Source organism: Geotrypetes seraphini, chromosome 1 (genome assembly GCF_902459505.1).
Source record: "Geotrypetes seraphini chromosome 1, aGeoSer1.1, whole genome shotgun sequence".
NCBI lineage: Eukaryota > Metazoa > Chordata > Amphibia > Gymnophiona > Dermophiidae > Geotrypetes > Geotrypetes seraphini.
The window spans coordinates 42,433,785-42,448,058 of NC_047084.1; the positions used below are offsets into that span (position 1 = coordinate 42,433,785).

The following is a 14,274-nucleotide window of genomic DNA, read 5'->3' on the forward strand; positions in this document are numbered from 1 at the left end:
ATATAGAGATTTAAAAATGGGAACCTTTTTTCTTTTTTTTACTATAAACTCATCATTAAGGGGGGGGGGTCTTTTACTAAAGATTAGCACATATTATCTGCTGCAGGGCCCATAAGAATCAATGGGTCCTATGCCAGATAGCACAAGTTAATCTTTAGTTTTAAAAAACCCCAAAAATAACTAACTAAATTTGGCTAAATATATGGAAAACAATCTTTTTCCTTCAAGAATTACCAAAGTTATGAAATGCAGTCTTACACTTCATAATTAGCAGAAAACAATTACATCTACAATAAATAGTTCTGCAGCCTTAATACAAATAAGTAACAGCAGGGAACAAAGGAAGCCAGGGAGGGTTCTTTCATAAATGGAAGAAATACCCACCAGCTGTGCACTGATTGCAAGATACTTAACAAAGGACTAATAATTAGTGCTTTCTGGCACTGTATATACAAAAAAATATTATTTCATTTTATTTCCTGCAGATCTTTAAAGCCTATGAAGGAAATATCACAAACATTCTTGTGTAGATTCCAAAATCAATTTTGCCAAAGTAATTTCATATTCCCAAGTCTCATGAAAAAAAAAAAATTCTTAATAATTCCTGCAAATGTGAGCCAAATTAAAAAAAAAAAAAAAAACACTGGTTTTCACAGAGGCTTTTTAAGTAGACATTTTAAAAATTCAGATAAGCTCTTGCTTTTGAACAAAAAGCATTTACATTTCACATTAGTATAACATCACAGTTTACAACAAGCATTTTTACAAAGTTCAATAAAAACATAAGCACATAAGCACTGACATACTGAGTCAGGCTGAAGGTCCATCAAGCCCAGTATCCTGTTTAAACAGTGACCAATCCAGATCACAAATACCTGGCAAGATCTTAAAAGACTAAAGCAGATTTTATTCTGCTTATCCTAGAAATAAGCAGTGGATTTTTCCCAAGACCATGTTAACAATGACTTAAGGACTTTTCTTTTAGGAAATTACCCAAACCTTTATAAAACCCTGTTACCGTATATATTCAAATATAAACTGGGATTTTGGGGCCAAAAAATTGGACCAAAAATGTGGGTCCTGGTTTTATATTCGAGCCAACAATACAGCCTCTTCCAAAATTATTGTAGGCCACCGCTGCCAGGCTCTGCACCCTGCCCCCTCCCTGCCCTAGCCTCATATCTCTACTGCCGATCCCCGGTGGAGGTGCAGCGGGCAGGAGCAAACTTTCCGAGTTCCTGCCCCGCTGCCACAAGTTTCTTCGGCCGCTGAGCGGCGCATAATTTGGCACTGCTGCTCGGTGCTGAGTGGCTTCCTTACTGGCTCCCATGAATTCTACACCAGAATTCTTCAATGCAAGTCTTGTGGGTCAGTGGCTGTGTCCATTCATACTCTGATTCTTCCCTCTCTCCTTAAAGAATGACATGGGGATGGTTTCCTATGGTTAACCATGGAGATGGGGACAAATTCTGTTCCCATGTCAGACTCTTAATGTGGAACCCTGCACCATGTAGCTCTAGTTTAAAGTACAGTAACATTTATACAATGTATATTGAATTGTAATTTGATGGAAGAAGACATTTTTTAGATATCACAATCTGAAATAAATAGCAGCTGCCAGATTAAAGAAAGGAAACAAATTCACCACCCTCTTTCTCTCCCATGAATTCTGTAAAGAAGAAAGCACCTCAGATAAAATGGGAAAGCAGCTGTCATCTAAACCTACCTAATTCATATCTAGGTTTGCTCCATTGCATGCAAGGACTGGAGTTTTGTTTTTCTTACAGAAATGAGAAAAACAAGTGCATTCATACAATGGGGCAAAACAAGAATGGGATTAAGCTGTTTGAATTCACTTGGATCAAATGGTAACCACAAGAAATAATGGAAGCTCCTACAAAAACAAAATATGTTATGAAGACAAAGCAGCAGACATTCTAGAAGCTATTTTGCAAATGTATAGACATGATAGGTAATAGAACAACATATATATATATTTAACAAATATAACTCTAAGAAACTATAAACAAATGCATGCTAGACTGAGACAGTATAATGAGAAAGAAATGTTAAAAAAAACCCCAAAAACTACAACAGAGAGTTGAAATACTCCATGAGCAATAATGTAAGTGGGCACCTCCTTTCAGGTGCAATGATTTCTTTATACAATACAAGTGTATCCTGGCATTGGCAAGTCTTACATTTAGGGCTCCTTTTACTAAGATGCGCTAGTGTTTTTAGTGCACACTACAATGACCCGCACGCTAAACGCTAACGCTGCCATAGAGCTTGCGTTAGTATTTTTCGTTTAGCGTGGGGTTTGCGTGTGCTAATCTTCAGCGCACGCTAAAAACGCTAGCGTATCTTAGTAAAAGGAGCCCTTAGACATCTGCAGTTACACCAGCCACAGATCTAGTATTAACTGTGGGCACCCAAATGTGGCAAGAGCATGCATAAGTGGCAACCCTCCCATGCTTTGCCTATGCGAATGACCCTTTGCATTTACATGCACATCCTTAAAAAATAATGCTTAAATTTTTTCTGCCACTTGAGTGTGTCAGAGTACACTTGCTTGCAAAAGTGATAATATTCTGTACTATGTGCTGAAGTGGCATAAATATGTGGATGCCCTGTTAAAGAAATTGCCTTTTCTATGTACAAAGTAATGCCTTCACATTCACAACATTTCTTTAAATGAAGAAATTGAAAAACACAGTAACATGTCAAGCATTAGTTTCCCTTATTACTATAAAATGGCAGCATTTTGATTAAAAACATTTTTGTGATTAATTACATGATTAAAGGTAGAGGAATAGTCAGCAGATCATTTGGGGGCACGAGGGGGGGCGGGACATACACTTCCTCTTCCCACCTCCCCATACCTCCCTTTTACTAAACGAGAATTTGCGGTAGCCAGTCAGGAAGCCACTCAGCAACTGAAGAAATCGAACTCATGGCAGCCACAACAGTGGCCGACTGACCGGGTTAGCAGCAGGGCAGGAGCATGGAAAGTTTGCTCCTGCCTGCTGCACCTCTGGACCACCAGGGATCGGCAGAGCAGGTATGATGGACAAAGCTGGGAGGAGGGGAGGGAGAGAGGAAAGGAAGGGGGCTGGGTGCAATGCCTGACAGAGGATAGAGGGAAGGGAGCTGGGTGCAGTGCCTGGCAGTGAGGGGGTTTGGTGCAGAGCCTGACAGGGGATGGAGGGAAGGGAGCTGGGTGCAGTGCCTGACAGGGGAAGGAGGGGGCGCTGGGTGCAGATCCGGGCAGGGCACTTCAATATTAAGTCAACCGACTTATATTCAAGTCAACCATTTTTCCTCCTTTTTGGGGGAGATGGGGTCTTGACTTTTGATTTATATTCGGATCATCTTATATTTGAGTATATATGGTAAATTGTCTTAACATTAACACACATTGATGAATACCCCCCCCCCAACTTGCTAAATTAAGCCAATTAAATCATCTGACAACATACTACAAATAATACGTTTGACCAAAGTTCAGTACTGCTACTGTAGGTATAGACTGAGACATGAAACTAAATGTAACTTGCCTTCAGAAAGAAAGACCTATTCTAAAATGCCTTCAATACACACTCTTGGTGTGCCCTTTTGCACTTATAATCTTATGCTATTATTTTTATCTTATTCTTTACTGATTAAATATTTGAGCTAAAACTTTCTGAGATTAGATTCAACAATAATGAAGGGTCACAATGCTCGATTCATCACAGCCAGTTTTGAAAATACCATTAAACAGAATAATATCTGAACCAAGAGAAAGAAGATACTACACAAAAGTCTTATGGTCATACAAATTTAATATTTAATGCACCATAACTGAAAATATGAACTTACTTGCATATTGACCCTCTCAATGACACAGGAAAGAACATGTAAGATATGCATCTTTGTATCACATTCAGCAACGTTCTGTAGTAGTTGGAAGAGGAGACTGAATGTGGATTCCAGATACTACAGGGAAAAATGGAGAAAATGAAAACAAAATCCAGTAGAAAATCAGGAGTAGATTTGACATTATACTTTATGCAGTAGATCTAACTGTTTATTAAAGTAGAAAACTTCTTCAGTGATAATTCATGACTTAGGGCTAGATGCACAAAAGATAACAACTCGATCGCTGTTGGCAATTCTCTGACCGATTCTCCAACAGTGATCCAATGCACTATCAAGTTTGCATGCAAATCCACCGATTCATTCGCTCAGTGAGTGATTGACACATGCGCAGTAGTGAAAGGGGAAGCAGCCTCCTGTCATTGCTATTAGTGCTTCTGTATTAATTTTTAATGAGAGAGGACTGATGCATATGAGCCAAATCAGGGCCTTCCTTAGGCTCCTTCCTGTATCTCAAATACAAGGGAGAGGAGCCTAAGGTCCTGATTGGCTCAGAAGTCTCAGGATCAATCAGGGCCTTAGGCCCCTCCCCATGCATCACAGGACATAGGGGTGATCATTAGCGAGGACATGAAGGTTGCCAATCAAGTGGAGAAGGCTTCCTCCAGGGCAAGACAAATGATGGGGTGTATCCGCAGAAGTTTCGTCAGCAGGAGACCTGAAGTTATGATGCCGTTGTACAGAGCCATGGTGAGGCCCCACTTGGAGTACTGTGTTCAGTTTTGGAGACCACACTACCGAAAGGACGTACTGAGGATCGAGTCGGTTCAGCGAACGGCCACCAGGATGGTCATGGGGCTCAAGGATCTCACGTATGAAGAAAGACTAAAGAAATTGTGGCTGTACTCACTTGAGGAAAGAAGAGAACGGGGAGATATGATTGAAACGTATAAGTACATCACGGGACGCATTGAGTCAGAAGATGATATCTTCTAGCTCATAGGACCCTCAACCACCAGAGGGCACCCGCTGAAAATCAGGGGAGGGAAGTTTCATGGCGACTCCAGGAAGTACTTCTTCACCGAAAGAGTGGTGGATCATTGGAACAGACTCCCACTCCAGGTGATAACGGCCAGCAGCGTGACGGATTTTAAGAAAAAATGGGATACTCATGTGGGATCTTTAAGGGAGTAAATTCAGGGGGGGGATACTTGGAATGGGCAGACTTGGTGGGCTATAGCCCTTTTCTGCCGCTTTTTTCTATGTTTCTATGTTTCTATACCGGGGAGGGACCTAAGGCCTAGTGTTGTCGTCAAGGGAGGAGGAGCAGAAGGTGTTTTTAGTACCTCCAGCTCCTAATTTTTAAGGTAGGGGCAGGAGGGCCTGGAGGGTGGGGGAGAGCTCACCTTCATGGCAGGAAGGAGTGGGTGCCTTCATGGCAGGAGGGAGTGGGTATCCCTCCTGCCTTTTTTGGGCAGGGGGAGGGAGCGGGCATCCCTCCTGCCTTTTTTTTCAGGCATGGGGGAGGGAGTTCTTTCATGGCAGGAGGGAGCAGGCACCCCTCCTGCCTTTTATTTGTGGAGGGGGTATCTATCGTGGCAGGAGGGATCGGATAGTTAAATGGGCGATCAAGAGGAAAAACATGCGGTGGGCAGTTTTGTGCATTGGGGAATCCGATCCATCGCTAAACTGATCAAACCGGTTTAGCAACGATCAGGACACGATCAATAAGTTTTGTGTATCACCCAGTTAGATCCTTCACAACATAAATGTGCTACAAAGTAACCACTACCCATATGCCAAAGTTCAAGATGCAAAAAACGAATTATTATTATGACTGGGATAGCCATGCAAATGATTACCAAGAACTGGAAATTTGGGACAGACTTAATTTTTCCTTTTGGTGGGAAACTTAATGTTTATGCTATAAATATGAAAAAATGAATTATATTACATTAGGGATTTCTATTCCGCCATTACCTTGCGGTTCAAGAATTCAGAAATATTGTGTCATAATAAACTATTTAAATTAATATGGGGTCCATTGACAAATTTTGTTAATTCTGATTAGTTGGATTATGCCTTTATTTCCTATTTGATTTGCACATCCAGGGAGGGGGTAATATATTTTGTTGTATTCATTGATCGATTGTAAGTGCTGTCTATGACGTTAATTGTATGTATATATTTAATGCACTGTTCTCGAATTGAAAATTAATAAAGATTTATTTAAAAAAAACAAAACACAACAACTAATCAAGTACTTCTACAAAGAAGATAAAAATTTTGCAAAGTAACAACTCTAAGGATATTAATGCTGTGAATAATTGTCTGCCTACAACTGCAGCAAAGTTTCAAAAGACTGAATTATGAAGCCTTAGTTTATATTGCCTCTTCTAGCTTGCTTCTCTCATTATTTTGTTAAGAGTGTAATACTTTTTAGTGCCTATTAGTCTTGTATGCATTGCTAGAATTACTACTAATCCTGTGAAGTTGAAAGAGTAAAAAACAGCTGCAAAAATATTTTTTCATGGATGATTAATATTAGAAACAGAAAAATGAAGGCAGATAAAGGCCATATGGCCTATCTAGTCTGTCTAACCATGCCATCTACTATCCTCTCCCTTAGATATCCAATGTACTTGTCTCAAGCTTTCTTGAATTCAGATATAGTTTTTGTCTTCACCACCTCTACCAGGAGGCTATTTCAAGTATTCACCACCCTTTTCGTTAAAGTATTTTCTGAGGTTACTTCTGAATCTATCCTCTTTCACCTTCACCCTATGACCTCATTCCAGAGTTTCCTTTCAAATGAGGCTTCCCTCAAGCATATTTATGCCACTTAGGTATTTAAATGTCTCTATCATATCTCCCCTCTCCCGCCTTCCTCCAAAGTATATATATATTCTGATCTTTAAGTCTGTCCCCATACACCTTATAACAAAGACATTGGCCATTTTAGTAGCCTTCTTCTGGACCAACTCCATCCTGTTTTATCTTTTTGAAGATGCAGTCTCTAAATTGTATACAGTATTCTAAACGAGGTCTCACCAGAGTCTTATACAGGGGCATCAATACTACTACTACTATTAATTATCTCTATAGTGCTACCAGACGCATGTAGCGCTGCACATGGTCACAAAGAGTATGAAAACAGTCCCTGCTCGAAAGAGCTTACAATCTAAACAGGCAAGACAGACAAACAGGATGTCATGGATACAGTTAAGGTGCACAGTTAATCAGTGAGCTGGATTGGAGGGCAGAGGAGTAGGGTTAAGGATTGAAAGCTAAATCAAAAAGGTAGGTTTTCAGACTGCTTTAAACAAGGGAAGGGAAGGGGCTTGATGGACAAACTTGGGTAATTTATTCCAGGCATAGGGGGCAGCTAGATGAAAGGAACGGTTTGGAATTGGCAGTGGAAGAGAAGGGTAATGCTAAGAGTGACTTATCTGAGGAACGGAGTTCTCTGGGAGGTGTACAAAGAGAGAGAAACAAGGAGAGATATTGAGGGGCAACAGAATATATCCTTTTTCGTACTGGCCATTCCTCTCCCTATGCATCCAAGCATCCTTCTAGCTTTTGCCATCATCTTTTCAACCTTAAGATCATCACATGGTATCGCACCTAAGCCCCACTTCTCTTTCATGTACAAAAGTTCTTCACCTCCCTAAACTGTACCATTCCCTTGGATTTTTGCAGCCCAAATGCATGACCTTGCATTTCTGAGCATTAAATCTTAGTTGCCAAATTTCAGACCATTCCTCAAGCTTCGCTAGGTCCTTCCACATGCTAATCACACCAACAGAGATGTCTACTCTATTGCAGATATATCCAACTTGCCTTTAATCCTATGTATGTTGTTTATTTTTACTCACTTCAAAGGACCTTTCTGCTTGTGCTCTCTGTTGTTCAATTACAATGAGCTCTAGCTCAAGTACAGTAAAGAAAAAAAGATACAACCTGCTGATATAGGTTAGGGACCAGGGTTAATGCAACAGAAAGCATTGCTTGAGTAAAGCTCACACTTTCTCTGCCTAAGAGATTAAATCAGAGGTTCCCAACACATGGTATGTGTACCCCAACGGGTACCCAGCAGCCCTCTTTCCTTCTCTCTTCTGGACACAGTGCATACTTCATAGCACTGGCGTATCTGCAGCGCCCTTCTTTTGTTCCTTAGCAGTGGCAGCAATTCGGATAGGCTGCCTCAGGCTGATCCAGAAGTTTTTCTCTTCTGCATCTCACCCCTCTCTGATACAACTTCCTATTCAGCCTGGGCAGAACATGACAGAAAGAAAGCTTTGGGGATCGGACGCAGGCAGCGTATAGCAATGGTTGCCGCAGGACCACAGTAGCCTCCCTTGCTTCCTCCAGATTGGGCAACAGGAGGGAGGGAGGAAAGGGAGAATTATTGGACAAGTAGGTGAAAGGGAAGGAGAGAGGCTACATGGTGGTAGGGAAGGAAAGAAGAAGTAGACAAAGGAGATCGGGTAGGAGAGATGTTGCACAGTGGGGCAATGTTGGAAATGTTTGTGGAAGGAAGGGAGAGCTGCTGCACTGGATGCATGAGAAGGATAAATGCTAGATATGGCTGTAGATGGAAAGGGAGATGCTGCATGGGGGAGGAGCGAAAAAAGGACATGGTCATGGGAGGGACGAGACATGCTGCACAGGGGTAACGAGAGGGAGAGATTTTGGACGTGGTCATGGAAGGGGGATCCAGAATGCAAGAGAGAAAGAGAGATATAGTGGATAATAAGAGGGAAGAGGAGAAATGAAAGGAACATATGGATATTGGGAAGGGGAGTGCCACAGGGATATGTATTGGGACCGGTGCTATTTAACTTATTTATAAATGATCTGAAAATTGGAATGACGAGTGAGGTGATTAAATTTGCAAATGACACTAAACTATTGAAAGTTGTTAAAACACATGCAGATTGTGGAAAAATTGCAAGCAGACCTTAGGAAACTGGAAGACTGGGCGTTCAAATGGCAGATAAAATTTAATGTGGACAAATGCAAAGTGATGCACATTAAGAATAATAACCCGAATCACAGTTACAGGATGCTAGGATCCACCTTGGGGGTTAGCACCCAAGAAAAGGATCTGCATGTCATCGCAGATAATACGATGAAACCTTACACCCAATGTGCGGTGGTGGCCAATAAAGCAAACAGGATGCTAGGAATTATTAAAAAAGGGATGGTTAACATGACTAAGAATGTTATAATGCCCCTGTATCGCTCCATGGTGCAACCTCATCTGGAGTATTGCGTTCAATTCTGGTCTCCTTATCTCAAGAAAGATATAGTGGTGCTAGAAAAAGCTCAAAGAAGAGCGACCAAGATGATAAAAGGGATGGAACTCCTCTCGTATAAGGATAGACTAAAAAGGTTAGGGCTCTTCAGCTTGGAAAAGAGACAGCTAAGGGGAGATATGATTAAAGTATACAAAATCCTGAGTGGAGTAGAACGGGTACAAGTGGATTGATTTTTCAGTACATCAAAAATTACAAGTACTAGGTGACACTCAAAGTTACAGGGAAATAGTTTTAAAACCAATTGGAAGAATTTGTTTTTCCACTCAGAGAATAGTTAAGCTCTGGAACGCATTTGCCAGAGGTTGTGGTAAGAGTGGATAGCATAGCTGGTTTTAAGAAAGGTCTGGACAATTTCCTGGAGGAAAAGTCTATTGTCTGTTATTGAGAAAGACATGGGGGAAGCCACTGCTTGTCCTGAATCGGTAGCGTGGAATGTTGTTACTCCTTGGGTTTTGGCCAGGTATTAGGAACCTGGATTGGCCACTGGGAGAACGGGCTACTGGGTTTGATATACCTTTGGTCTGACCCAGTAAGGCTATTCTTATGTTATGTTGGACCCAGAGGCAGAAGGCATTGAAGGAGAGAAACAAGACAATGGGGAAGGAGAGAAGAGAGGAAGAAATGCTGGACCAGGGTGGAGGAGGCAGGGCAGGAGGGATGAGAGAAGGGACAGGAAGATTACAGGCTATGAGCGTGATGAAGGGAGGAACAGATGCTGAGCTAGATAGATGGTGGGAGGACAAGGCAGTAAATGGTGGAATCATATGGGAAAAGCTGGGGGTGGATGAATGAGAGGATAGTGATTGTATGGGGTAGAAACATGGTAACAGAAAGTAGATTAAAGATAAAAGGGAATGGAACGCTGGGAAAGCAGAGAGATGGGAAATTGAAAAGATAGTGAGTGAGAGGAGATGGAAAAGTGTTAGGTAGCTGAAAAGGAAAAAGAAGGGTTAGAAAGAAGGTGAAATTTGAGTGGATAGAGAGGAAAGAGCCAAAAACGAAAGATAAATATATCTAAGACAGGGGAAAAGTACTGCTGGACTGTGAAAAAGGTAGTGGAGAGGGAGAGAAAGACTGAGTTGGGGAAGAGGAGGGGAGAGACACTGGGTTCAGGGAGGAATAGATGTGGATTGCATAGGGAGAGCAAGGAAGAGTCACAGGTTGAAGATTGGGGGTGGAAAAGAAACAGATGACAGAAAGAGGCACAGAGAAGAGATGCTAGACATAGAAGGAACATAGGAACAGAGACACTGAGGGAGATGCTGGACAAAGAGGTGATAGGGACACAGAAGTAAAATATTGATCATAGGAGAGAGATAGGGCCCCAGAGAGAAGATGCTGAATATGGGGAGAGCAAAGGAACTAGCATACTGAAGGTAGATGCTGGATAGGACAGAGGGAGGCAGAGGGAAGATAGATGTTGGACATGGAGAGAGAAGATGTGTCAAATGGACAGTTTACCAAGATATTCAATTAAATTTTATCAAACCTCCATTAAGACTGCATCAAGTCTCACAAAGGGCCTGGTGTGCCCCTTGGGGCACACCCTTTTGGCCACGCCACAAGAAGTAGCTTGATTTTATCTCCTGCATTGGCCCATTTTGCTGACATCACCGGGCACTCAAAAGTCCAAGATATCACTCACAATGCCAGGAACTGCCAAGTACCTCCTCTCCCTCAGGTAACTCAGAGCCCCTCTCTCTCCCAGGTCTATTTATTTAAAAAAGAGCCCTTTACAAAAGTGGATAAATTTCCCATAGTGACCAATCAGATTTCATGTTTTATTTTCCCATATAAATGAAACTGGATTGGTCACCATTGGCAATTTTTGTGGATAACATTATTTTTTCCTGCTCTTATAAATAGGTCCCATCTAAATATCACTGTACATTTCTACTCAGTTTGTAAAACTAACACACCACCTGTCAAGGGACCAAACAGTTTAAATGAGTCTGAAATATAACAGATTATGCCAACTGTGTGTTTGGTCTGTATGCCAGGTGCAGTGACCTGTATTTGCTATGATATGTTGCCTAGTTAGTTACACTTTAACAATAAAATGTCCATTTCAAAATCTTTGCTACTCAGAGTTCGGCGATAATAGGCTGAAATTTGTTCAACTTGAAGAAGTTGGGAAACACTATTCTAGATTAGGAGTGGAACCATGAAATTGAAGGCACTGACATATTCCAGTATGACCACCCAGATTCCAACGCCTCTGTCTGTGAGCACTGTCTGAAGTTGTCTGGAGAGAATTAGTCTGTACTGGTCAAAGATTTTTCTGGGAGAACATGAGAAAAGCAAAGTGTATACTTACTATTATCTTAGCAGCAGTAAGATCTTAACAGGATGGAAAATTTAAATATACAGTATCTGAATGGTCGCATAAGAGCAGTATGTGTATAAGGATGAGATGTTGGAGAGAGAGAAGGCAACATAAGAAATTAAAATGTACAAGTAGACCATATATACTGAAGAATTTTTGGTGATGAGGAGGGAATTGTAAAAGTAAATTTAGACCCAGTGTTCATGGGTAAAGCAAGGGTTAATTTGTGAGCTTTAAGTAGGACAAATAGAGAAAAATCCTCTAAAGTTAAAAGGAGTGTTCCACATTCAATCTCACAAAGGCCACAATTCTATATATGGTATCTAAAAATAGGCACCAATTGGTGTGGCGCTTAATTGTAGTTCTATAAAAGTTAAGTACACTTTATAGAATCAAATTGAAATGGACTTAGGCATCCTAACATTAGGAACACCCTAATTATATCAGGTTTTCTTGGCCTAAATGAGTGTGCCCAAGTCCAAAATAGGCACCTACATGAAAACTACACCCACAATCTGCCTGTAACCATGCCTACTTTATGATAGGCGCCTACGTCAAAGTGGTAGGCACCTACTAAGTTAAGCGCCTAACATCCTATTAAGTGCAAATAGTGCAATTAAGAGGTGCTGATTGTCAATTGTTGGCACCAATTAAGCCCATTAAACAATTAAGTTAGGCACCTAGGCCCAGATTCTGTAACCAGTGTCGTTGTCAGCAACCACCTTAAAAGCAGCTGCCAATCACATGTTAATCATGCATCAGAACCGGTTAGAGAACTGAGTCTCCTGCAAAGATAGGTGCCAGAAATGTAGGCCAGAGTTTTCCAGGCATACATTTCCGGTGCCAATCTTTGATGTGAATTGCACTTCTGGAAGCACCTACCGATGCCTAACACCACTTGTTACCAAAATATATTTTTTCAAAAAATATGAGAGAAATAAAGAAGGACATGTGGCCAAAAATGTAAAAACTGACACAGAATGTGATCCAAAACTACTAATTAATTGTGAAAGAAAGTCCTCAGTTATCACAACTCTAACATGGGGAACCAACCCCTAGATCAGAGTTGACACAAGTTAAACCTGAAATGGGTAATATTTGTGATACATCCCCAGAGCTCTCTTGTGTATGAAATACGTGAATCAATGTGAATTAAAACTATAATTAAAGCCACTGCTGTCCGTCCTTAACTCAATTATATGTGAGCGTCGAGCGTCCAACAACAATTGCCTGGAAACTGTTCTTTATAACCGCAAAGCTGGAACCAAAATCAAAAAGGAACAAAGTACTTATCTTGCATATGAATGTGGCATGAAAGTGTGCTCAATTTTAGTTCAACGGGGCACTGTTTCAGGCAGATAAACCCCTCTTTCCTTGGGAACCACGGCATTGCTAAGGTTCCAATGAGATCACCAACAGGTCACGGCAAACTGAAAATGACGCTGTGAGAGTGAAGGAACTCGAGGCTAAATCAGGAAAATATGATGATGTCAAAACGTAATGAAGTAAGACTAAAAATCAGCTGGGAGCCCAACATATATTAGGTTAAATGGCACAGTTCCACTCAATGAATTCATTCAAACCTCCTGGTGCACAGATTAGAGTTCAAAAATCCAAAACTGTTCTCTGAGTTGGAGCTGAGACAGTTTGTCTCCATTGTAATCCTCAGGTATTTGCTCGATGATACACCATTTCAAATCAGAAAAAGCATAGATTGCATTCTATACAATCAGAAAAAATATAGATTGCATTCTATACAATGGGGCACCATAGGAGAGGTTATAGATCTGGTGTTAATTCTGCTCCTGTACTCAATCAACCTCGTCCGAATTGCTCGTTAAGTACAATCAACATACACCAACAAACAAGGACAAACAATAGTGTAAATTACCCAGGCAAATTTACAGTTTGTAACACTTTTCAATCTATAAGTTTTAGTTGTGTTGGGATTGATCCAAGTGTCTCCAGTGATAGTTGTGTTACAAATATCACAACACCCACAGATGTTATGTTGACCTCTACGTTGATTAACTCTAGAAGCTGAAGAGAAACCAGAATGCACCACATAATCACCCACATTTTTAGGTCGTGTAAAAGCTACACAAGGCAATTCCTGAAATGTTTGATGTAATTGCAGCACATGCCAATGACAGAGTATGCTGTTAGCTATTGCTGACGCTTTATCTGAAAATGTCAAAACACATACCAGTCTTAGAAGTGTTACTAGAGCAATTGTGGTATTAGTCACGTCTATGGGCGGAGGTAGGCCCACCAGGGACACAATTCCAGTGCCTTTTGTTTAGGTGACAGTAGGTGCTTTAAATTTTATCTTAATTGCCGTTTCAAATGGTGTTTGCTAATTAATTTAGGTGCTGGTAGGGTGAAAAATAATAGAGGGAAGAGAATTTCCCTCCTAGGGCCATAATGCTTAAGAAAAAGAAATTATATTTGTAAAAAAGAATATGCTGATAAAACTGTAGCCTGATTTAATTAAAGATCATATATTCCTTTGTAAATCATATAAATATGAAAACAGCATGACTTATTGTTGAAGGCAGTATTGCAGTGCCATGTGCGTGTATACTGTATTTACTGACTTCTCTTGTCCCGTCTCCTAAATTGAATAAACAGCTGGAAGTGATATGTTTATTTTTTTTTATTAACAATCCCAAGCTATTATATAATCTCAGCAATTTTGAACAGGCTCATGCTGATGGCTCTCACCAATTAAAAGCAGCTGTGAGAGGGGCTAGACAGGATGGAAGGAAT

The 14,274-nt window shown here is 40.8% G+C and overlaps 1 protein-coding gene across 7 annotated transcripts in view; it reads right to left on the minus strand.

Moving 5' to 3' along the window:
* IPO11 (importin 11) overlaps positions 1-14,274 on the minus strand; it is a 568,146-nt gene that overhangs the window by 346,634 nt on the left and 207,238 nt on the right. For all 7 annotated transcript variants that reach the window (XM_033930425.1, XM_033930408.1, XM_033930455.1 and 4 more), the window contains exon 19: positions 3,862-3,978. In XM_033930425.1, coding sequence (XP_033786316.1) covers positions 3,862-3,978 — 117 coding nt within the window. The remainder of the gene's footprint in view (positions 1-3,861; positions 3,979-14,274) is intronic.